Consider the following 26,838-nt stretch of genomic DNA (forward strand, 5'->3'; position numbering starts at 1 on the left):
ACCACAATAATATACGTAACTTTGTAAGTCTATGCGCTTTGAAAACGAGCCTCTTAATGTACTGTTTTCTCCTAAACTAAACTAAACTAAACTAAACTAAACTAAACCTTGGGTTTATATACCGCACCATCTCCACGAATGCGGAGCTCGGCACGGTTTACAGGAAGAAAGATGAGAGAGGAACTACAGTGGAGAGATTAAAGAGTTAGGTGTAAAGGGGGAAGGTGAGAGGCCTAAGAGGGGGGAAGTGTTACAGTTTTGAGAATAGCCAGGTTTTTAGGTGTTTGTGGAAGAGTTGGAGAGAGCTTGAGGTTCGGAGAGGGGAGGGGAGGTTATTCCAGATCTCAGTGATTCTAAAGGGGAGGGATGACCCAAGTTTGCCTACATGGGAAATACCTTTTATGGAAGGGAAGGATAGTTTAAAAATTTGGGAGGATCTGGAGGAAGTAGGGGTTGGGGAGTTCCAGGATAGAGGGATAACGGCAGGAAGGTCTTTTTAACATGGTTAAAAGTACGTGTACAATAGAAAGCTGCACTTTTACCTGGAAAAGAATGGCCATTTTCAGACAGGCTAATTACCATTTCTCTGATAAATGTCCTTCCTAATCTCACAAACATCTTTTCATTTGAAACATGCCACACTAAACAGTTTTTAGGAACAATGGAACTTACTGCATTCAGCTGCTTTGTCTAAAGAATGAAGCCTCAGAGAAACATAAGCATTCTTTGTATTTATGCTTATACTATCATCGGCATAAAGGGGGAAATTCTAAAACTGGTGTCTAAACTTAGGCCTACGTTAATTAATTGGTGCCTAAGTTAATTAATTGAAAAATGCAGTTAAAGTGCAAAAAAACCCAGCAAGGTTAAAGTGCCTACCAGTGCCTAAATAAAAGGTGCCAGAATCTAACCTACACAAGCACTTTATGGCGCCTAATGCCACTATGGGTGTGGTTAATACCAGAAGTGAGGGTAGGGCTGTAAAGCGCCTGCGTAAGCATGATTCTAAGCATAGATAGGCCCTGGAAATGTAGGCCTGGAAAACACTGGCCTACATTTCTGGAACCTATTTGTCCTGGAGGAGCAATTCTATATACAGTGTTGTGGCATGACTGACATGCGATTGGCATAGGGGAAAATTCTAAAACTAGCAGCTAAATTGAGGGGCCTAACCCCCTCTTCTACGAAACTACGCTAGCGGTTTATTAGCGCAGAGCGTGCAGAGAGCCGTGCTGAATGTCCCGCGCTGCTCCCGACGCTCAAACAGTTCCTATGAGCGTCGGGAGCTGCGCGGGAACATTCAGCGCGGCTCCCCATGCTAGAAACTGCTAGTGCAGTTTCGTCGAAGAGGGGGTAAGTTAATTGAAAAACACCATTAGAAATGACCCCCCCCCCCCAGCAAGGTTAAAGCTACTGGCACCTAAATAAAAGGCACCAGAATCACACCTACATAAGCAATTTATGGCGCCTAATGCCACTATGGGCATGGCTAATGCCAGAAGTGGTGCTAGGCACTGTAAAGCACTTACGTAGGCATAGATAGGCACTGGAAATGTAGGCCTGGAACACTCTGGCCTATATTTACGGCACCTATCTGTCCCGGAGGCGCGGTTCTGTATACGCTACCATGGTGTGATTGACATGTCATCGGTGGCTGCCTCTTTAGGTGGACACCGATAATTGAACAGAGCCATATACTGTACAGAATCCGGGCCAAAAAGCCTCCAAATTTGACAGTAGTGTGCAGATCACTATTCTTATTAGAAAATTGAAATAGAAAAGTGCTTATCTTGATAAATGAAGGTCTTGTGACAAAGGCCAGATTTCAACGTGGATAAGTGTACAGAGATGCATGTCAGTAACAAAAATCTCATGCACGAATACAGGATGTCCGGGGCGGTACTTGGAGAGACCTCCCAGGAAAGAGACTTGGGAGTTCTGACTGACAAGTTGATGAAGTCGTCCGTGCAATGTACGGCGACGGCGAAAGGTCGAACAGAATGCTAAGAATGATAAAGAAAGAGATCACGAACAGATCAGAGAAGGTTATCATGCTGCTGTACTGGGCCATGGTGCGCCCACACCTGGAGTACTGCGTCCAGCACTGGTCACCGTACATGAAGAAGGACACGGTACTACTCGAAAGGGTCCAGAGAAGAGCGACTAAGATGGTTAAGGGGCTGGAGGAGTTGCCGTACAGCGAAAGATTAGAGAAACTGGGCCTCTTCTCCCTCAAACAGAGGAGATTGAGAGGGGACATGATCGAAACATTCAAGGTACTGAAGGGAATAGACTTAGTGGATAAGGACAGGTTGTTCACCCTCTCCAAGGTAGGGAGAATGAGAAGGCACTCTCTAAAATTGAAAGGGGATAGATTCCGTACGAACATAAGAAAGTTCTTCTTCACCCAGAGAGTGGTAGAAAACTGGAATGCTCTTCCAGAGTCTATCATAGGGGAAAACACCCTCCAGGGATTCAAGACAAAGTTAGACAAGTTTTTGCTGAACCGGAACATACGCAGGTAGGGCTAGTCTCAGGGCGCTGGTCTCTGACCAGAGGGCCGCCGCATGAGCGGACTGCTGGGCACGATGGACCACTGGTCTGACCTAGCAGCGGCAATTCTTATGTTAATGGATATACATGGAGAAGTAGTGCGCTACAGTATTGGGCGTAAAGCCCTAAAGCAGTAATGTTTGGACCATGAAATGCTGGCCTTTGTTGAGGGACCTACATTTGTTAAGATAAGCACTTTTCTATTTCAATTATCTAAGAAGAGTGATCGGCATGCTACTGTCAAGTTTGGAAGTTTTTTTATGCCAATGAAAGAAAATAGTATATGCATAAAATACAAGGAATGCCTATGATCCTCTGAGGCTTTTTCCTTCTTTAGAAGAAGAATTGCAATGAATTAAGTTCCATTGTTACTAAAAAGTGCTTAGTGCGGCATTTTTCAAATGGAGAGTTCTTTATTATGTACTTTTGATACTAATTTCTCTATTCGTCTAGATATTTATATATTGTAAGATTACAGAACTTCCTAATCTCACTACATTCAACTAGGCTGTAAATGGAAAGTTGTTTTTAGATTGAGTTTACTTTTGATATAGTCTGACATTATAGCTGGACTTGATTCATCCTGGGTCATTATGGTTAGGAAAATTATAAAGAACCAAGAAAATGGAAAACAGCACAAAAATTGAGTTTATTTCAAACCTCCTGCATAAATAATCTAAAGCGGGCAAAGACTGAAACCACACTGGGGGTAGAATTTCATCACTGCATTTTGAGCCTCCATTTGGCAAATGGTGCCAGATGGTCACTGTATCAAATATCAATTGGAAATGGGGGTCAGTGATGGAGGGCTTGACCCTTTCGAAACTTCAGGAAGAATAAGGGACTTTAGGGAAATTGTGGTAAGTCCCAAATTTGGACGGCATGAAGAGAGCCCAGTGAAATGAAATTTATGGGTGAAATACAGTACTTTACATTCCCCTGATGAAGCCATAGGTGAAAATGGGTCTACATTGGGAATTACGAGATAAGTGCTTGCCTAAATTGCTTCACAGATAATTTGTTTAGAGACTGTTTGAAATTGCCTTGCCTTGAACTAAAGATTGTTCTATTTGATTTGGAGGGGTTTTATTTTGCTCATGAAGGAAACTAGCCCTGCATAGTGTTTGCAAATCAGTTATCATGCTGTGCACACTGGGACTTTTGAGACTTTTTCCTCCAATTTGTGTATGAATGAGTGTGTTTTGACTTCCACCATTTCTACATTTTAGGCAGCTGTCTACATTTTTTGGTGGTGTTTCTCCTATATACGAGTTTTTGGTGTTAAGTCCCAAATGTGCAAGCGCTAAAATATTTCAGGGTGAGTGGGGGGAGGGGGAAGGGAGTTGCACTGGAATTTGATTCAGGGAATTTATGGATAGTTTCTTGAAGGTTTTAATTTTATTTGAATATCAGGTGGGAGAAAATATAATTGTACATTAATGTCTGAAAAGTTTAGTGTGCATTTCTTGTAATATTATATGTATATGAATTACCTGTCGCACAATTATAGTTTGAAAATTCAATAAAGATATACAAAAAAAAAATTATTTTATGGTTGATAGGGGGGGCGGAGAGTGGGCATGTCTGTGCTAATCAGTTAGCATATTTATATTAATGCATGCTAACTGATTAGTGCATGATTAGTTTGTGAGTCCTTACTATCTAGAAAATGGACATCGGTAAGTGGTCATACAATAATTGTTTTTAATGGTGGGCCAGGGTCGGGCGGGAAGACACTCGTGCATGGGTGGTACGGGCAATCTTAAAACTTTCTAAAGCTTAAATTGACAGTACACTTTCACACTGTCCGTACCTGGCTCCATGGATAAGGTCACCAAAATGTGAGAATATGCTGTCTGCTTGTCCTGGGATAATTGTTTATAATGGCTGTGGGCTAATGGCAACATTAGCGCACAGCCATTAATAATGAAAATAGAAAATCAGTCAATTGTGCAAAAGATATTTGGTATTTCATATCAGATATCTTTTCAATTGTTATATTCAAATCTCATTCACCAGATATCTGTATTCCAAAAGGGCATTTGAAATTGTTTGATATTTTGCTTACAGTCACTCAAAAATTGATACTGTCAAATTGGAAAACCTCACATTTACTTAATGTTCATGCTTGGTGGAATTCACTCTTGTTCCATCACAAATGTGAATTAGCTATAGCAGATAGATTGGGAACCTCTAGAGCGGTTCAAAAAAACTTGGTCTCTTCTATCCTTTAATTGTGACTCTAATTCTCCATGATGATGATGTTGATATTACAGTGTTTTCCTATATTGAGTCCTCTTATTGATACCCAGAGACAAATTATTATATTACATTATTACTTATTTAGAGGATGTAGATGTATTTGTGCTGTGCTTCCAATTTTTGTTTGTAATTTCTCCTTTTTTTTAAATCAATGCTCGTCTAATACTTACGATTTAAATATGTTATGTTATGTAACATTTCTTGAATTGTTTTTTAAAAATAATTTTTCAATAAAATTTCATGAAAAAAAAAAAAGAAAATCAGTCATTTTACTGCTGCGATACACACAGCCTTAATGTGCAGGAAAAAGTGTGCGCTAATGCCACTTTCTACCACAGCTTTGTTAAAGGACCCCTGTGTGAGATCTATGGTAAGCCAACTTACCTCTCCAGCTTCAATTGTTTTATTGTATCCAACAAATATAAACTTTTCTGTTTTTCAGAAATTTTCATGCAGTTAGCATCTCACATGAAACTAAACATAACCTTCAAATATTGCAAAAAAAAGGTAGGAATGGAAAAATTCTATACCGTATTTTTCGCTCTATAAGATGCACCTGACCATAAGATGCATCTACGTGTAGAGGAGGAAAAACCAAGAAAAAAAAATTTCTGAACCAAGTGGTGTACCCTGTCCCACTGCCCTCTCCTCCCTCTGGTGATCTAGTGGTAGGCCAGGATGGGGTACAGAGCACAGGACAGGTCTAGTGGTAGGCAGCCCCACCCCCCGGTACCTTTTTTAATTTTGGTGGTCCAGCGCTTTATCGGCAAGAGCTTTCAATGCTTCTGCGCCTCCCTCGCTGGATGACTGTCTCCTCAACTCTTGCGGCAGAGCGGTGCACAAGCCCGGCGCGAGTTTTTCGTGCTCCAGCCTGGTCCCGCACCACTCCCTGAATGGCTGCCGTCAGTTCTTGCGAGTTCTGGGGTGTGTGTGTGTCTGTTATATTCGTTCCATAAGACGCACCTACATTTCCACCCACTTTTTTGGGGGGGAAAAAAAGTGCGTCTTATGGAGCGAAAAATATGATAATTTCAAAAACAAGAAATGTTGAACTATGTGACATTTCCGCTCCCCGAGACGGTCATGTCCGAGTGAAACCCTGGTCTCAGTCTCTTACTTGAGACCAGACTCTCCCTGAGAAGGATCAGGAAGAAGATCCTGAAAGCCTAGCTGCCTATCCTGAGTCTTCTAGCCTAGAGCAGTGCCCTGAGTATAGGTTAACTGCCCAGCCCAGAAAAGCTTCCAGTCACACTAAGGGGTTTAATCAAGCTCCCAGTGATATTCTGCCCTGTAGCCTGAGGGGGAGCCCAAGAACACACAAGCTAGGTACACAATCACCCAGTGTAGGGCGTGGCCCTAAGCCTGTTAAGCAGCTCTCCAGAGCATTAAAGGAGGCTGCCCAAGAGAGTCTGGCAGAGAGAGTTCTCCGGGCCAGGAGAAGGCCAGACCTCACTCCAGAGCCAATGGAGTGTGAGGCTCCAATGCCTCAGGAACCAGCAGAGCAGCTGGATACACCAGAAAGCATGGACCTGGATGAAGGGTGTATGCTGGAGACCGTTATGGAAGAAGCCATGGATGTGGGCTTGGCAACTTTCCACTAAACACTACAGGTACAAGGCTGTACAGCAATAATAGTGGAGAGGAGTTTTTGGCAGAACTGTTTTGGATTGTTTGTGCTGTAAAAACAAGCTTAGAGCAGTGCTGCACCAGCTTGATTGGATTGCTACATTGCAGCTGTGCAGGAGCTCAAGAGAAGCCCAAAGGACTGTGAGCTAATCAGGGCTGGAAATTTAGGAGCCTGCAGTAAGGCTTCAGTTTTTGTCTTTTGTTTTTGCTCAAAGTTTACTTTATATTCAAGACTGTAAATACCTGGTGAAGAAACTGGATTGTGTTGGTTAGTAAGCCCAGGACTCCAGCTCAAGGCTGGATAAGTGCTTAAGAGACTAATTGTACAGTGTTTTCCAGAGACTGTGTGATCAGGTAGAGCAAGCCCTAAAACCTGGACTGGAAGTATAACTGATAGCAAGCTTGCTGTGCTTTCACTGGACTGGGGTGAAAGTTAAAAGTCTTTTTGTTTTCTGTTTTCTTTCTTTTTGCCCTTGTTTGGGAAGAAAAGAAACTTGGACTATAATAATAGCTGATATGATTTATGTGGCAAGTGACTAATTAAACTTTTCACATTATTTTTGTTCAACTTGACTCACGGTGCTTTATTTTTAGCAAAGCCCAAGATAGTGAGACACCAGTAAGGTCTCCCCCTTTGGGAGCCACGTCAGGGGTGTGCTACCCTCTACCGGAGGTCTTCTTAACCTTACCAAGACCCCGGCAGGTGACAGCTACCATTTTTTCTGGGTTTTGACTTTCTTATACATACCCTTTCTTAGATTCAAAGGAGTTGAAGCATTTTTAAAAACCTATGGTTTTTTTTTTCATTATCATTTTATATATTGGTTTTTTTTTTTTCATAATTTGAGGTAGCTTCATTGTACATAAAAAACAAACAAGCAGACTGGAATTGTGTTTAAGTAAAAGGAATTATATAAATCCAAAATTTTCTTCACCATATTTTATTCTTTTAGACAATCAAAAACTACGGGACCTGTTTACTAAAATGCAGTACAATGTTAATGCATGAGTATGATAACATATGTTAATTCACAAATGAATTACATGCCTGTTATGAGGGTGGGAACAAGGCTGGTTATGGGAGGAGAATGGGCTGGTCTGCACATTGAGTTAGTACATGGTATATTACTATGCAGTATCTCTCACAACCACAGATAGCACTTAACGCTTCCCCCCAACCCTCATTCTGACTCTCCCTCCCATGTCTCTCAATTCACATCAGCATCAACACCCTACCCCCAAGCACATGGGAAAGGCGTTATGGGTAGGTTAGTGATCCCCTCTAGGGGCCAAACCGCCATTTTGAACCCAGGCTGGCAATGGGGCAGGAGCATTTGGGGATTGCTCCTAACCTACCACTAACTCACAAAAAAAATCACTGGAAAGAAGCTTGGGGATGGGGGAAGGAGTGCAATCAGGGATGAGATGAGGGGATGCTGATATTTGGGGACTGTTTTATTGGGGGTTTGGTTTAAGAATTGGTCTGTGATGCTGGCAGATAATGCGGTCAGTGCATCTGCACTATCTACACCAGTGTTTCCCAACCCTGTCATGGGCCAGCCAGTCGGTTTTTCAAGATATCCCTAATGAATATGCATGAGAGATATTTGCATATAATGGAAGTAACGGGTATGCAAATCTCTCTCATGCATTTAATTAGGGATAGCTTGAAAACCCGACTGGCTGGGGGGTCTCCCAGGACAGAATTGGGAACCACTAATCTACACAAATGTATTTACCACTCAATAAATGTCTGCAGAGGCAGATGCTGGCCACAACATCAGTTACTGAACAGGATTTGCAATTACCATGCATTAATTTTTGAACTAATGCACAATAGATGCAAACAAAGGTTCACCACACTTTAGTAAACAGGCTTCAAAGACTACTTGGCCCTGAATGAAACAAAGGATTCTTTTTCTTACCTACTGGCATATTGCTCAATTCTGGAGTGTGTGTCATCATCAAATAAATGTGGAGAGTGGGAAGGACTAGAAGCAAACAGCTGTCATTAGTAGGTTTTAATATGAACAACTATGTTAGCAAAATACACATTTCTTAAAATAAGTTCATACTAATTGGCATGCAAACTGGTTACCCAAGATGCAGAGCAGATAACAGAAACTTTGAACAATATGCATTAGAAACATGGGCAGGGAGTTGAGCATTGCAAATAACTCACCCAAACTGGTCCGGCCACATGCTGATAAGCGTGATAGGGCTGCAAGAGAAGAAAAAAAGAAACCATGAAATATAAACGTTCGTGCAATAACAAGCAAAAAAGGGAACACAGCTGCTCTGCTTCTACCTTATCAAAAAACATATCAAGTTAGTCCAATAAATAAGGTATCACCTTATTTTTCTTATGTTTTATTTTTTTAACTTATCCTGAGCTAAGAGACGCTGGCAACTTGATTTGCGATTATGATAAGAACATTTCTTACAATGGAAACTATGATTCATTGCTATCGTTTTAGAATGTTTCTTCAACCTGATATTTATTTGTATATGCTTGACTATTATATATATATTATATAACACATATATATTATATAACACAACCATATAATATACCATATAATAACCATATAACATAACCATGTAACACAACCAGATCTGTCCCAAGCTTCATCTGCAATACTATATACTCCTTAGCAAATTAGAAAATGTTCAAACTATTCCTTATGTATTTCTTAATATCATGACAATTCTTATGTAATCCGCCTTGAACCGCAAGGTAATGGCGGAATAGAAATCACTAATGTAATGTAATTATTCAAATTCAAATGACAATCGCCTACTGAGGCACTTCAATAATCTAATCCCCTGCTATCTGGGCCATGGTAGCTTAACATTTTCTTTTTATGTCAACCTTCATGGGGTTTCTATATCTGCATTTTCAGCACTAAACCATACTCGGATACCAGTGCTGAATATTCAGCTAGAAAACAGCTGTCGACACTTCTTTGGGTACTGCTGGTATTCAAATCAGTCTTTGGATAACTAACTGCATAAAGTTAGAATAGTATTTTTGCTAACCTAACTTTGTTGGAATATTTCATTTCTATCTCTATCTCTACCTCTGTCTTTTTATTTTTCTTTTTCATACTGTTTCTTCAGGTACTTTAGTTAGATTGTGAGCCTTTGGGACAGTTAGGGAATTTCCAAGTACCTATCTTATTTATTTAGTTTTTATTTATTGTATCTTTAATGCATCATTTTTGTAAACCGCTTAGAAACCTCACGGTTATTAGCGGTATATAAGAATTAAATTAAAATTAAATTATCTGGATAATTACCTGGTTAGCCACCTGGATAACTCCTAGCTCCACCTTGGAAGTGGTCTGTCTGAATTTTCAGTGGAATTATGGCCCAGATTCACTAACTGGAGCCGTTGTCGGCAGCCACCTTAAAGGCGGCCACTGATCGTGTGTCAATCACCGCTAAGTTTTTATAATGCTTTATGGTATGTTTTCATTATCTGATGATATGTTTATTCTATTTTGCTAGTACTAACTCCTGAATTTTTTAATCTGCTTTTTCTTACGCCCTTTTTGTCAGTTCTTAAGCTGCCTTAGCTATATTATTCCTATTTGATACTATCGTTTTTACTTATTTTTTAATATGGATTTTATCTTTTGGTTAGTTGGGTTCCTACTTTGTCTGAATGCCAGCAATGTCTACTCAGTAGGTCTGTCCCCTCCAGACTCCCTAGAATCAACTTTAGCAGATTGTTCTTGTCTGGGCCAGAAAATCCCTGTTATTATAGGTAATAGAAAACCCTTCCATAAGAAATTTACCCCCCCCCCCACCTATAAACCTAATTATTTTGAAGCCTATTTTATTAGATAATAATGATCCAAAGATTCTCTTAGATTCTCTTACTCTGTTTCCTGTCCTTTATTTTAATGCCAGATCAGTTTGTAATAAACGGCAGATCATTAAAAACTTGTTAACCAATCTAGATCCAGGTCTAATGTGCATCACTGAATCATGGATTTCTCAGGATGACACCTTTACCCAAAATGACATCTGCCCCCAGGGCAGGAGCCTATTGTCCTTTAGAAACAATAAAAAGGGTGGCGGACTAGCTCTATTATTTAAATCATTTTTTAATGTTCAACTACTTGAAAAGGCTAGTAGCCCAAAGTTAGAGTATTTGATGACATCTGTTAAAGATGAATTTTCCTCACACCCCTTGGGCATTCTCCTTTTATATCGACCCCCCAACTCCTTGGAATAGATCTTCCACTTCTGTTTTAGATATGATCGCTGATGCTTCAATCAAATTTCATAGATTACTAGTGTTGACTTAAATTTGTATCTTGAACAGACTAAAGCTGCTAGGGCTCTTCTGTTTAGAGAAGAAATGGCTCATGGGAGATATGACAGAGGTCTATAAAATACTGAGAGGAGTGGAAAGGGTAGATATGAATTGCTTGTTTACAATTTCCAAAAATACTAGTTCTAGAGGGCATCCAATGAAGCTACTAAGTAGTAGATTTAAAACAAACTGGAGAAAATATCAAATAAATAAAACTTAAGTCCCAGCATGCAGTGGGGTAAACTCAGGACTGGATCAACCTGTCGGACAATTCTGGAGCTCATTGACTCTATATGGGGTTAATTTTATAAAGGTTTTTCCATGTGTGAAATCTTCTCCACATGCAGAAAAGATGTTTTATAAAACTGCACTGGGATATATGTGATTATAAGTGCATATGTCAACAAAATTGGCATGTAGGCACTTCAGTGGGCTTAGTTTGAGCAGAGTTGTGATACACTCACATATTATATAAAATATGCAAGTACATGCATAGAGTATAAGCATCTATTTACATGTTTTGAAGCAGGTGTAAATATGTGCATTACAGAGGCTTGTTCTAGGAGTCTATTTTATGAAGGCAGATAGGCTTAAATCATGCACTCCTTTGGTATCCTGTTATATAAGAACATAAGAATTGCCGCTGCTGGGTCAGACCAGCAGTCCGCTCACGCGGCGGTCCTTAGGTCAAAGACCAGTGCCCTGAGTCTAGCCTTATCTGTGTACGTTCTGGTTCAGCAGGAACCCATCCAACTTTGTCTTAAATCCCTGGAGGGTGTTTTCCCCTATAACAGCCTCCGGAAGAGAAGAAGAACTTCCTTATGTTTGTACAGAATCTATCACCTTTTAAATTTAGAGAGTGCCCTTTTGTTCTCTCTACCTTGGAGAGAGTGAACAATCTGTCTTTATCTGCCAAGTCTATTTCCTTCATTATCTTGAATGTTTTGATCATGTCCCCTCTCAGTCTCCTCTTTTCAAGGGATAAGAGGCCCAGTTTCTCTAATCTTTCACTCTAAGGCAACTCCTCCAGTCCCTTAACTTGACAGACCATACACCAGAATACAAATACAATCAAAACTATGCAATGGGAGAATGAACATTTCTGTAGAGAATTCCAAATTATACCACCACAAGCATCCCTCCCCACTTAGTTCCAACAGAGGTACTCATACCAATGCCTCATTAATCATGTCTCTCTTGAAATCTCCAATATTTACTCCATATTTGATCATAATAATAATAATAATAATAACAGCTTATATATCGCAATACCGTGAAGTTCTATGCGGTTTACAAAAGATTAAGCAAAGGTACAAATTGACTGACTTCAAGAGGGGAAGAAGAAAGAGAAGTAATAAGACAGGAAATTCATTGTTGAGGAGAAAAGTGATCAAAAGTTAATCTTCCCCTATAAGGTATAAGACAATTTCTCAACGGATGCAATGTCTACAACCTGAGATGACCAATGTATTACAGAAGGGGCTGTTGTCCAAAAGGTAGATATGGTAAAACCAGGCAGCATGAATTGGATTGCCTTTTAGTTCCTTCTGTCTTTAGTCCTTCTGCCTTTTAGTTCAACACTCCTCCAATAGCCCAACAGATATTAAAGGGGGGTAAAGGTAAAAGATCTCTCTAATATGGCTCTAATCTTCTCATGAATTGCTTATCAAAAGAACTCACTATTGGGCAGGTCTCCTACATGTGATAAAAATGTGGCCTATCTTATGCACCCTTGCCAATAAAAATTTGAGGTTGCAGTCAAACATAAATTTTGTAAATGAGCTCCACCAGTTAATAGCACATGGGCTCTAGATCAAATAACCGCCCAGTCAGATTCATCTAAAGTTATCTGTAAAATCCCTACCCTTGTTGTAATGATGCAGGGACATACGGTAATGGCATCAATTAAAATATAAGTGAGAAACCCACTTATGTGCAAGACCCAGAGCAATCAAAAATAATTGTGTTATGGCTGCCTATATTTCCATCCCTGCATACATGATCTTTGAAAAGCATTTATAATCTGTAGGTTAAGATTCTCTAAATCTGCTGGCAATTGTAATTCCCAAAGCAGGACGCAAACAGCTCAGTGGTATTAAAGAGTTTGTGACCGTGTTAAGGTAGAACGAGCACGTTTTGTAAACAAATTCTGAATTAACTAAGAAAAAAAATACCCATTATACCAGTGGTTCCCAAACCTGTCCTGGGGGACCCCCAGCCAGTCAGGTTTTCAAGATATCCCTAATGAATATGCATGAGAGAGATTTGCATACCTGTCACTTCCATTATATGCAAATCTCTCTCATGCATATTCATTAGGAATATCTTGAAAACCTGACTGGCTGGGGGGTCCCCCAGGACAGGTTTGGGAACCACTGCATTATACTACTGTATTTTCAAAATTCATACTAAATGTTGAAACAATTGCATAGTGTTTTGAAAGTATGCAAGGGGTCCCACTTTTTCCAACCACCGTGGGCCTCTTTTATCATGCCAGTGTAGTTGGTATATGCACCGAAGCTGATAGAGATTGAATGGGCTTCAGTGCATTTGCTGCGTAGCACCCGCTACCTCAGTTTGATAAATGAGGCCCTGTGTATTTTGAGTTCAATCATCTTTATTAGTATTTTCATTTTCTAACATACAGTGAGCCATTGACCAAATGTAGATTCAGATACATGACATACTCTGTTATGTACAGCCAATAACTGCAAACATGGAATAACAAAAGTAGGAAATATCCTACAACCAAACGAACTAACAGGTCAGACGTGTGTAAAATAAGAAAGTAGGATCACAAGTCACAAATCACAGCTCGTGCTAAGCCAGAAGTACTCACGTTTTAGAAATACAATAGATAAGTGACATAGCTCAAGACCGTGACACATTATAAAGACACATACGGCCTCTTTTACAAAGCCGAGCGGCAACAGCCCCGAAGCACTTCAAATCTCTATGCAGCGCAGCCGCTAGCGCGGCTTTGTAAAAGAGGCCGATAGTGATGTGTACTACATCACTATGGCCCTATGCATTTTAAGATCAGCAAAAAAACCACACCCCCCAAAAAAACATTTTCCTGCTTGATTTGCACTTCCACTTCCACTAAGAACAAAAATATTCCAGCATTCTTTTGCACAAAAAAGCCACATTTAGAGTGCCCTTCATAATTTAATATATGAGGGTTCTTCAAAAAGTTTCCACACTTTCATATTTTCACGGGAAATGGTTGGGGCGGGAGAAGTGGTAAGAGGGCGTGTTGTAGAATGTCGCAGTCAGTCGGGCAAGCCGGCTCACCTTGCAGGTAGTGATGTAATTTGCTTTTGAGATTATATCACATTACATTGATGTCTTCTATCCCGCCAATACCTTTCAGTTCTAGGTGGTTTACAACAAGAAATTAGCCTGGGCATTCCCCGGGAGTTCATGCGTCGGGATCTGGGAAGGATCGATACGGTTTGGTTGGATCATTTGACACATTTCTTGAATAGCATGGTTTTCAGTTCTTTCCTGAATGTTTTGTAGTTGGGCGTCGTCAGCAGATTTGAGAGCTGGCGGTCTAGTTTCGCTGCTCTGGTGGCTGGTTGCTTTGCATGCCTTTGATTGGGGGGGGGGGGGGTAGGTAAAGTGTGCTTGAGTTCTCCTTGGTCTGGATGTGTTTTCCCTGATTAGGAGATAGTTAATAAATGGTGTTTAACAAAAAGTGTAGAAACGTTTTGAAGATCCCTGGTATTTACAAGGCACCTGCCCTCCTCTGCACTAACCATCTTTCACTGAAGCACCAGAGGTAACTTTAGCAATATATTAGCATCAGGATTTTTTTTTTAATGCTGGGAAAGCCAAATGAATCATTTATGTGGAAAATTCTATTTCAGAAGGAGCCCAAGGAATAGCTGTGAAGCACAGGCATGCAGCCAGCATTTATTATCAAGGACAGCAGCAACCACAGGTCAAAAGTCAACTGAATGGCAATATGCAATTTATGATCTAGTAACAGATGCTGTACTATTGCCCTGTATGCAAAGTAAAAACTCAGTGTCTCACAAACTGTGTGCCACAGCACAGTCATGTGCTGCAAAGAGATTCCGGGTGTACCACCAGGGATTCAATAATAGATGACGTGTACAAGAGTCTATCACCGCCGACGCTTCTCCTCCCCCACACGAACCTCGTCTCATCTCCCCTGAGCTCGGGGCCATGTCTGGAGGGCCTTCGAGCGTGCATGGATGTCAACGTGATGCCGTCAAACGCGTGTGATGTCATCACATCGACATCTGCGCACGCTCGGAGGCCCTCCAGACATGGCTCCGAGCTCAGGGAAGATGAGACGAGGTTTGTGCGGTAGGTGAGGCTGGAATGGGGCATGGTTGTGGGTGGAACAGAGCAGTGTAACAGGAACCAAGACTTCTCAATATATGAAAGTCAAAAATGGATCTTAAATATAGGTATTAAGTGAGGTAATACAATTTTCACATACACTCAGAATTGTGTAATCCGACCAAGAGCCTTGGCTCCTATAGCCGTACCCACCGTCCCATCACTGTGTATGACTTTAATGCAAAATAATAGTAAATAAGGCAACGTGCTCTTTGAATGCTAGATTTGTTCTCAATGGCAATAAGAGGAAAAACCACTCCACTTAGCTTTAAGGTGTGTTAGTAGGTCCCAACATAGGCCATGTTTCGAGGGTCTGTTTCAAGGAACCCAAAGGAGATGTGCAAAACTTCAAATGCCAGAGAAATAGTTGCTGAGTGATTCGGACAAAACACTTGTGTTCATAGGTTGAAAAGTCTCTTCTGATTTTCCATGTTGGGACCTGCTAACACACCGCCGCAGGTCTCTCCCACTCTGTGCAGGAGTAGCGGTGAGGCCAGGAGAAGGAGCGGATGAAGCACGATCACAGCACGAGGGAGACCGTGCAAAGGGAAATGCAAGGGGGTTGAAAAGCAAAAGGTGGGACGGGAAGGGGAAAGGGAGGGGGAGGAAGCCTACAACGAAAAAAAAAAAAGTACTTTATACAGAGGCGAGCGGAGGCTCTTCCGTAGCTTTAGCAGTGCTCTCGGCAACGGCTCCCGGTACAATCCTCCATCTTGAATTCAAATTGAGTGGAAAAAAAAATCACTGCCTAACAGAAGGAACAAGGGCAGGAGGAAGAGGAGTCTCTAGCACCCGTTAATATAACGGGCTAATACACTAGTTTATTAATAAATTAATACCTACTCCTTTTCTTTCCAGCTTATGATTTATCTTTAATCTTATCTATTGTTTTGCCTTTTGTCTTTGTTTTGTTCTATTTCTATCATTTAAATTTCTCCAGAATTCTACTGTTCAACGGCTCCCCCTTCTGCTTCTATTCCTTTCTCTCCTCTCTTCTACCTTCCAAAGTATTTAGATCAATGCTGTCTTGTTAAAATGTTTATTTTATTTTTATTTTTCCTCTAACTCTACTTTTCACTTCTCTATTACCCTCCAGGTACTTTAGTTAGATTGTGAGCCTTCGGGACAGTAAGGGAATTTTTCAAGTACCTTTCTTATTTCTAATCTTAATATATATTTTCTGTAAACCGCTTAGAACCTAACGGATGTAGCGGTATATAAGAAATAAATTACATTACATTACATTACTCCAATCCAACAATCCAACAGTTGCAGCATGGTCAAAGTGACAGTCACTGCTTTACGACTTCAAACTTAGCAGCCGCGTTTAGAGGGTGTGTGCATCTTTATATATTATACGGTCTTTCTAATACACCCGTCGAAGACTCACAAGACTCCTGAGGCAGGCCGGTTAGGCCGAAACATGTGCATGTCGGGTCATTGAGTCTTTGGATGAATTTATGAGACTTTGGATGAATAGAGGCATTTGAATTTATCAAATGAGTTGAAGGACACTGTTTTTGGTGCGCACCGTTCTGATTGGGACAATTCCACTCTGGTTCTGTGCTTCCGAGTTTGCGGTTTTGTTTCCCCTGTTTCATTTTGTGTGTTTTGTTTCAGCAACATTCATGCCATGAATGGAAAGGTACTGGCACTGACAGGTGATGTGAATTTGCTGAAAGTTAATAGGGGGCATCCTGACTGAAATAATCTAGAAGTAGTGAGGTCCTAGAGTCTCTACAAAAGAGGATACAGGAAACTGGTCTATGAATCTATGTAACTGGTGCTTACAAATAGGGAGAGAATTTCTGATGTTGTCGTGGATTATCATGTGGAATCCAAACATCATCTGATTGCACAGTTCAATATTAGGACACAGGTAGAGATGGTCACAAATTCCAGGAAAAATGGTATCAAACTGCAGTTATACCGTAGCCCTTTCAGGACCAAGGGACATATTTGTCCCATAACTTTAAAATCCTATAAATTTTGATTGGGATAGTCTACAGTTCTAAATTTGATATGTACGGATTCCATATGATACTACCTTTATGTAAACAAACTGGTTCCGACATTCATTCATTAGCGTCGTTGCCAGATTGACGAGAAGATTCACTTGCCACACTGTCCATAAGCCAGAAGTGTGATTTTTTTAAATAAAAATAATGATATTTCACAAAAAAAATCAATTTTTTGGCATCTGCAAGCCCTTTTTACCATAAAAATGTCGTCAAAACCACAAAAATTGGCCTACGATCCTTATGGTCCTGAAAGGGTTAAGGAGTTGTTATTTAGAGCAGTGTTTTTCAACCTTTTTACACCTATGGACCGGCAGAAATAAAAGTTTCAAGTTTATTTTTGACTTATTGAATCGCTTAATTTAATTTGCTAAGTGATTTACAGATTAAAAAAAATAGGTACATCAGATTAATTATAAAAGGATACATAAGTTTGACACACTATCATACAAAGTAATAAATAATGTCATACAAACTAACAGATACACGGGGGAAGAAAGGGTGGAACTACAATCGTATATATAAAAGAGAACATAAATGGTAAAAACAACAGGTAGGGGAGATAACGGGGAAATAAAAAGATAAAAAAGGAAAAATTTGATAATAATCATTAATTAAGCTTATAAATTAAACGCATCTTTAAAAAGGAAACTCTTCAAACTGCCTTTAAACTGTTTCAGATCATTTTCTTCCCTAATATATTGGGGCAAGCTGTTCCATAATTGTGGGGCTATTACAGAAAAATATCAGGACGACGAGTTCCAATAACTCTATTCTGTGGACCGGCATCGGTCCGTGGACCAGTGGTTGAAGAACACGAGGTTAAGTCATGGGCCAGACCCCACCCATCTCTACCCAATCTTCACCTCAGACCCCGCCTGCATAATAGTACTAATTGCACCTTGCACGTCCCGTGCCTCATCTGGAAGCCTTCCCTCTGACGTTGCAACGTCAGAGAGAAGGCTTCCGGTTCAGGTGCAGGATGCCCGTAGGAGCCACTGCCCTTGGCTTTGTGCACTGAATCAGTTAGGAAGAGGGAGCTGGCTCGAAGATAACGCCGCATCGATCGCACCGTGGACCGGCGGTTGAAGAACACTGTTTTGGGCCTGATGCACGTGCTGGCCCTATGGACCGGCAGGAAATTTCTGTGGACCGGCACTGGTCCATAAACTGGTGGTTGAAGAACACCGATCTAGATAGCAACATTGGTGTAAAGTAGAAAAGCAGTGTTCATTGGGATTAGGGGAAACATTGACGGCATGGGTTAAAGACTGGCTCAGCGGCAGACTTCAGAGGGTGATGGTAAATGGTACTCCCTCCGAAACGTCGGAAGTGATCAATGGAGTGCCTCAGGGCTCGGTCTTGAGTCCCATCTTATTTAATATCTTTGTACAGGACCTGCCTCACGGACTTCGAGGTAAAATTGCATTATTTGCCGACGACGCTAAACTGTACAACATAGTGGGCAAAAGCACAATGCCCAACAGTATGACACAGGACCTACTCTTACTGGAACAATGGTCCGCAACTTGGCAACTCAGTTTTAATGCCAAAAAAAAGTTATGCACCTTGGCAGCAGAAATCCATGCAGTACTTACACTCTGAATGGTGAGACCTTAACAAGAACTGGCTGCAGAATGGGACCTAGACTGCCAATCAAGTAGAGAAAGCTTCATCCAAGGCTAGGCAAATGCTGGGATGCATCCGAAGAAGTTTTGTCAGCCAGAAGTTGTACAGGTCCATGGTGAGACCTCATCTGGAATACTGTGTTCAATTTTGGAGGCCACATTATCAAAAGGATGTGCTGAGAGTGGAGTCGGTTCAGCGAATGGCCATCAGGATGGTCTCAGGACTCAAGGATCTCCCATATGAGGAACATCTAGGTAAGTTGCAGCTAAACTCTCTCGAGGAACGCAGAGAGAGGAGAAATATGATAGAGACGTTCAAATATGTAACTGGCCGTATTGAGGTAGAAGAAGATATCTTTTTCCTTACAGGACCTATGGCAACAAGAGGGCATCCGTTGAAACTCAGGGGTGGGAGATTTCATAGCAACACTAGGAAGTATTTATTCACTGAAAGGGTGGTTTATCGTTGGAATGATCTTCCACTTCAGGTAATTGAGGCAAGCAACGTGCTCGATTTTAAGAAAAAATGGGATAAGCATGTGGATTCACTTTGTGGAAATGCTTAGGGGGGAGGGTCCTTAGAGTGGGCAGACTTGTTGGGCCAGTGGCCCTTTTCTGCCATCATATTCCATGTTTCTATGTAACATAACTGAAAGGAGATCTTTTAAGGGAAAAAGACCTTTTTGTTAGGAAATAAATGAACTGAGAGAAAGAGCAGCACTGTGGCTTTTAATACAAGTAGCTGTAAATGTAAAGAAAAGAAGTTAGTGTTCATAAATTGCTAGAGAGCATAGAAAGAGGAAGACAGGTGACAACATCTGGAAAAGTTACAAGAAAGTGGGAAAGTAGTCAGGAAAGCAAAGAGGGCAATAAATGACAAAAAAGTATCCTTCCGGAGATGGAAAAAGGACCCAACGGAGGAAAATCACCAGGCGCACAGGAAATGCCAAAAAGAATGCCACCGAGAGGTTAGAAAAGCAAAAGGGAAATACGAAGAGGGGCTGGCCAGGGAGGCGAAAAACTTCAAGGCATTCTTCAGTTACATAAAGGGGAAACGACCAGCGAGAGAGGAGGTGGGGCCGTTGGACGATGGGGATAGGAAGGGAGTGATTAAGGAGGATAAAGAGGTAGCTGAGAGGTTGAACACGTTCTTCTCGTCGGTTTTCACGAGAGAAGACACATCTAATATACCGGACTCAGAGGAGCTCATGAGTGGGGAACAGGCTGAAAAATTGGAACACATTGAGGTAAGTAAGGAGGATGTCCTCAAACAGATAGACAGGTTAAAATGCGGCAAATCACCGGGTCCGGACGGGATCCACCCAAGGGTTCTGAAGGAACTAAGACAGGAAATAGCGGGCACAATCCAGCATGTTTGTAACCTATCCTTGAAAACTGGAGAGGTACCAAAGGACTGGAAATTGGCGAATGTCACACCTATCTTCAAGAAGGGATCGAGGGGTGACCCCGGGAACTATAGGCCGGTGAGCCTGACTTCAATTATAGGGAAGATGGTGGAAGCTATGATCAAGGACGGCATTTGCGAGCACACTGAAAGAAATGGTCTACTGAGAACAAGCCAGCACGGATTCTGTAAGGGAAGGTCGTGCTTAACGAACCTTCTGTACTTCTTTGAGGGAATAAGCAGTCGGGTGGACAATGGGGAACCCATCGACATCATTTACCTCGATTTTCAAAAGGCTTTCGACAAGGTGCCACATGAAAGGCTGCTTAGGAAGCTGTGGAACTACGGGGTGGGAGGAGATGTGCACAGATGGATCAAGCACTGGTTGTCGGGTAGACTGCAGAGGGTTGGAGTAAAGGGCCAATATTCTGACTGGCGGGGAGTCACAAGCGGTGTGCCACAGGGATCGGTGCTGGGGCCGTTACTCTTCAACATATTTATCAATGACCTGGAAAAAGAGGCAAAGTGCGAGGTCATAAAATTTGCAGATGATACCAAACTGTGCGGCAGAGTTAAGTCCAGGGAGGAGTGTGAGGACCTGCAAAGGGACCTGGAGAAGCTGGAGGACTGGGCAGACAAATGGCAAATGCGCTTCAATGTGGAAAAATGCAAGGTCATGCATATAGGGAAAAAGAATCCGTTGTTCAACTACAAAATGGGGGGGGCATTGCTGGGAGACAGCAGACTTGAGAGAGACTTGGGTGTGCTGGTGGATGCATCACTGAAGCCATCTGCACAGTGCGCAGCAGCCTCGAAAAAAGCCAACAGGATGCTGGGCATCATAAAGAGGGGCATCACAACCAGGACGCGGGAAGTCATCATGCCATTGTATCGAGCGATGGTGCGTCCGCATCTGGAATACTGCGTTCAGTATTGGTCGCCGTACCTCAAGAAGGACATGGCGGTGCTTGAGAGAGTCCAAAGGAGAGCGACGAAACTGGTAAGAGGGCTGGAACACTGCCCATACGCCGAGAGGTTGGATAGGCTGGGGCTCTTCTCCCTGGAAAAAAGGAGGCTCAGGGGAGATATGATAGAGACCTTCAAGATCATGAGGGGCATAGAGAGGGTGGATAGGGACAGATTCTTCAGACTGAAGGGGACAACAGGTATGAGGGGGCACTCGGAGAAACTGAAGGGAGATAGGTTCAAAACAAATGCAAGGAAGTTTTTTTTCACCCAGAGGGTCGTGGACACTTGGAATGCGCTGCCGGAGGAAGTGGTCGGGCAGAGTACGGTACAGGGATTCAAACAGGGATTGGACGGATTCCTGAGGGACAAAGGGATCGTGGGATACTGAGAGAAGTATCCAGGAAATAAGTATAGAAACCCGACCAGGTCGTGCATGTGCAAAACCGGAGGGTTAGGACTTCGATGGGAAGATAGGACTTCAATGGGAAACCAGGGTGGCAAGGGGGCCCCTTCTGGTGATTCAGACAGGTGACCTGTTTGGGCCGCCGCGGGAGCGGACTGCTGGGCATGATGGACCTATGGTCTGACCCAGCGGAGGCACTGCTTATGTTCTTATGTTCTTATGTTTAATAGAAAAGTAGCTAATACAGTACAGTAGGAGGCAAGACTTTTTATAAAGACATGGTAGTGAATGGAGGAAGCACAACAGTAGCATTTTTAGACTCAAGAGTGAAGTTGAAGAATATGTAAATGCTGAAGAACAGAGCAGAATTGCTTAATAAATATTTCTGTTTGTTGTGCAGAGACGAAGGGCACCTAACTTAAGTGGCAAAGCCAATCAAAAACAATTTTAAAAATAGTTTTAAAAAAATGCAGGCACCTAAAAAAAACAGCACCTGCATCGTGGCTATGGAGGCGCTTTATGGCGCGGCTAACGCTGGAAGTGGTGTTAAGCATTGTAAAGCACATCAGAAGCCAAAATTCACGTGAAAGGTAAGGCACCAGAAATGTAGGCCTTGAAAACCCTTGCCTACATTTCCCCTGTCTACCTTTCATGAAGTCACGATTCTATAAAGAGCACCGTTGCATGATTGACATGTGATCGGTGGCTGTTTTTTAGGCAGCTGATGCAGCCATTTGTAGAATTCGGCCCCATATGATTTTCAGAAGACAGTATTTGTGGGGCACTTACTAAGGGGCTCTTTTACTAAACTACAACAAAATTTTTAGTTATTGTATCTTAAAGCGGGATTGTACCACATGGTACCTGTATCTTTTAACTCAACACCTATTGGGGTACTTCCATCTCTTTTCTATTGCTGATCATGTGTTACCATTCAGATTAATGTGCAGTACCTGCTCCCAATTAATGTGGAAGACCTTAGAACCTCCTGTTTAGGAGGTGGTAAATAATCCCAATTCAACTCCACATTAGACAGCTAATGCATGGTAACCTTTCCATGTGCAACCTGTCTTCAGCTTGAATCCCTCATGAAGGAAGTAAACGAACTGAGAGAAGAGGTGGCAAGACTGAGAAGCATCCATGAGAATGAGAGGTACATCGATGAAATGGTTCGTGAGGCATCAAAGATTTCCAGCAGTGGGGAAGAAGTGGCTGTGCTGAGGGAAGACTGCTGGATGCATATTACAGAACCCTTCAAGATTGGTACTTTGACTCCTGAACTAAAGACATGAAAGACAGGGTAGGAAGAAAAGGAGGGAGAGTAGAGTTATATATTAAAGATCATATTAAAACCACACAATTGCAGATCTGCAGGGCAAGGAAGAGGCATTCTGGATCAATTTGGAATGAGGGAATCCGCTATTATAAAACCCTTAGCGCACATGCGCACTTCACTCTCCATGCATCCGTACTTTGTGATCCGTGATCCATGCTAATGCATGGTAACCTTCATGCATTAACTGAGGAGAGTGGGGCACAGTGGTTAGAGTTACAGCCTCAGCACCCTGAGGTTGTGGGTTCAAACCCTACACTGCTCCCTGTGACTCTGGGCAAGTCACTTAATTCTCCACTGCCCCAGATACATTAGATAGATTGTCAGCCCAACGGGATAGATAGGGAAAATGCTTGAAGTACCTGCATGTAAACCGCTTTGAATGTGATTGAAAAACTACAAAGACAGTATTCAATCCCTGTCCCTTAACTGCCAAATGCTTTCCATGTCCAGTCTCTGCTCAAGCCATGAAAACAGTTAACACACTGAGTTTTAAGTTCTTATTGTGTTTTGGTTAATAGGCTCCTAAATAAAGATAAAGTGAAAGGGTTTATTTAAAATTTCTTATACCGCTCAGACTTCTGAGCGGTATACAATTAAAAAAAAAAGTAAACAACATACAACAACGGTAAAATAAGGTTAAAACTTAACAATAAATGACTTTAGGGGAGGTTAGTGGAACAAAAAAGACTCAAACCTAAGACAAACCGGGATCAGGAGGAAAAAGGTAAGAACTACAATATTCAAAGAAAAGAGAATAGATAAGGAATGATACACCTAAGGGTACTGAAGAGACTTAGGGATGTTCTGGCAGCTCTGCTGTTTGTGGATATTGTTCCGTTGCACAAAAATAAATGTGAGGAGGATGACAAGGACTTCAGGCCAGTTAATCTGACCTCTGTGGTGAGTAAATTAAAGGAAATGCTGTTACAACAGAGGACAGTGAATTTTCTGGAACCCAATGGATTACAGGATATGAGGCAATATGGCTTCCTGGAGGAAGGTCTTATCAGATGACACTGATCAATTTCTTTAAATGAGGCATATTCATTGTGGGTGGAATTCTAAAATATGGGGAAATCCTTATGTAATTGTGAATGAAAGCACAAGTCACGAGAGCTGTGTCCTGGTACTGACTGAGAAGGAGATAACTGCCTAACAACAACAGTTTGAAGAAATGTATTATTTGATTATGCCTTATATGGCCTTTATGTGCTCTACGTTCCATGGATTCTAATCGTTTAGTTCTTTTTTAAAGACCATGTTATGATTGGCCTAGTAAGAATGGTGTTCCTTTGCCTATCTGTTTTATAGAGTTCTTTATTCTATTTGTTTTATGTAATGATTTGTACACTGCCTTGCTATGTTCTGATAAACAACAAACAACATACTTACCAGAACATTATTTTCTTGGTTTTATGTACAGAGAAACAATTTACAATAGGTGAAAAAAAAAATCCATACCTGAGCCAAATCATGTAAATGTGATTCCAAATACGAGATGTTATATGGTAAGCATCATTTGCAATCATTCAGCATTCAAACTTACGTCTCCATGTTGTCGCCTTCAAGCACTGTCTGCACTGGTAGGTATCCAAGTCGTGGGTGTTTGGCAAAATACTTCTTTGACCGAAACTTGTTCTTCAGGACTTTAGTGAAGTCTCGTACATCTTCTCCTGATGTGGTCTGAAATTAAAGTAGCAAAAATCAATCTAACATTTCCAAATACTCTGCAGAAACACCACATTGCAGTTATGAAGTCCCGTCATAATGACACAACTGTTTGTTTTCCTCATAATTAAAAAATATTTTTTTAACATGTGCACACAATAGTCATCTGCTTGATATGAAATACCTTGGAGAGGGTGAACAATCTGTCTTTATCTGCTAAGTCTATTCCCTTCATTATTTTGAATGTTTTGATCATGTCCCCTCTCAGTCTCCTCTTTTAAGTGGGGAGGGATGCTTGTGGTGGTATAATTTGGAGTTCTCTGCAGAAATGTTCATTCTCCCATTGCATAGTTTTGATTGTATTTGTATTCTGGTGCATGGTCTGTCAAATTAAAGAGTTAAAAAAGAAAGGTTAAGGGTCTGGAGGAGTTGCTTAGAGTGAGAGATTAGAGAAACTGGGCCTCTTCTCCCTTGAAAAGAGGAGACTGAGAGGGGACATGATCAAAACATTCAAGATAATGAAGGGAATAGACCTAGCAGATAAAGACAGATTGTTCACCCTCTCCAAGGCATTTCATATCAAGCAGGTGACTATTGTGTGCACATGTTAAAAAAATATTTTTTAATTATGAGGAAAACAAGCACCTAGCCAATGGCATTGCCTTTGAAATACAGTCCCATGAAAACAAATGTAGCTATGGATTCTCACTCTGCCCAAACCTCCATGTAGTGAAGGGGGTCCGGTCAGCTCTTAGGGTCAGGGGGATCGCCCTCCTGATACTAGGGATCACAACAGAACAGCCAAAAGCCAGGATCATACTCCTTCCGTCCCTCCAAAAGCCAGGATCATACTCCTTCCTTCCCTTTTATAACCTCCCTCCTGGAAAAAGGGATCTCCAACTCCTCCCACTCTCTTCTCTAGCCGCAGTCAAGATTCAGTGACCACCTGAAAAATCTTCCAACAAAGCTTTTATAGCAGAGGCATTTTTTCGGGAGGGGGGGGGGGAATCACACACAGGAAAGGCAAGAACTACATACTCTTGTCTAGTGACATGTTACAAGATTCTTATGAGGTTATTTTTGCCACAAGTTACTTTAAAAGCTCATGCCAACTACTGTATATTCTAAAATAATTTATGAAGAAACTTCCAAATGCGCCTCAAGCACCTCACTGTTCCAGACCCATTCTTTCAAAGTGAAGGCTGCAGATCAATCAATCACCCCAATTATGCAACTGTGCCCAATGCCTTCAAAACATGCTGTTATTACGCAGCTCCTCAAAAAACTCTCACTGGACCTTACCTGCTTTTCCAACTATTGCCCTGTCTCCCTCTTCCCCTTCTTATCTAAGCTACTGTACTTGAACGTGCTATTCACCGCCATTGTCGTGACTTTCTCTCATCTTCAACTATCCTTGACCCATTTTAATCAGGTTTTCACCCTCTTCATTCTATAGAAACTGCCTTTACTAAAGTCTCAAATGATCTGCTCTGAGCCAAATCCAAAGGCCTCTACTCCATCCTCATCCTCCTTGATTTATCTGTGGCTTTTGACATGGTAGATCACCACCTACTCTTCGATATGCTATCCTCACTTGGGTTTCAGGGCTCTGTTATCTCATGGGTTTCTTCTGATCTTTCCCATTGCACTTTTAGCATATGCTCTGGTGCAGGTGTAGGCAATTCCGGTCCTCGAGAGCCGGATCCAGGTCAGGTTTTCAGGATATCCACAATAAATATGCATGAGATAGATTTGCATCTCAAGGAGGCAGTGCATGCAAATCCATCTCATACATATTCATGGTGGAGATCCTGGAAACCTGACCTGGCTCTCGAGGACCGGAATTGCCTACTCCTGCTCTGGTGGATCCTTCTCCACCGCCATCCCGCTATCAGTCAGTGTACCTCAGGGCTCTGTGCTGAGACCATTTCTTTTTTCAGCTACACTTCTTCCCTTGGTGATTTAATCTCTTCCTAAGACTTTCAATATCACCTGTATGCCGATGACTCTCAGCTTTCACTCTCTACACCTGAAATCTCTACACACATTCAGACTCGAGTCTCAGCCTGCCTGTCTGACATCACTATCTGGATGTCTCACCACCTTCTAAAAGCTAAACATGGTCCAGACTGAGCTGCTTATCTTTCCTCCTAAACCCACCTTTCCTCTTCCCCTATTCTCTATTTCTGTGGACAACGCCCTCATCCTCCCTGTCTCGTCGGCTCACAACCTCAGAGTAATCTTTGATTCGCCTCTCTCCTTTTTTTTTCAC

The 26,838-nt window shown here is 41.7% G+C and overlaps 1 protein-coding gene across 3 annotated transcripts in view; it reads right to left on the reverse strand.

The window, feature by feature from the left end:
- The window catches only part of UTRN (utrophin), a 1,286,828-nt gene that overhangs the window by 72,517 nt on the left and 1,187,473 nt on the right, over positions 1–26,838 (reverse strand). For 2 of the 3 annotated variants that reach the window (XM_033935603.1, XM_033935604.1), the window contains 3 exons: positions 24,445–24,581; positions 8,624–8,662; positions 8,367–8,432 (listed from right to left, as the gene is read on the reverse strand). In XM_033935603.1, the coding sequence (XP_033791494.1) occupies positions 8,367–8,432; positions 8,624–8,662; positions 24,445–24,581 (242 nt within the window). The remainder of the gene's footprint in view (positions 1–8,366; positions 8,433–8,623; positions 8,663–24,444; positions 24,582–26,838) is intronic. The other variant, XM_033935605.1, reaches the window with a different exon arrangement.

The sequence above is a fragment of the Geotrypetes seraphini genome, chromosome 3, assembly GCF_902459505.1.
Source record: "Geotrypetes seraphini chromosome 3, aGeoSer1.1, whole genome shotgun sequence".
NCBI lineage: Eukaryota > Metazoa > Chordata > Amphibia > Gymnophiona > Dermophiidae > Geotrypetes > Geotrypetes seraphini.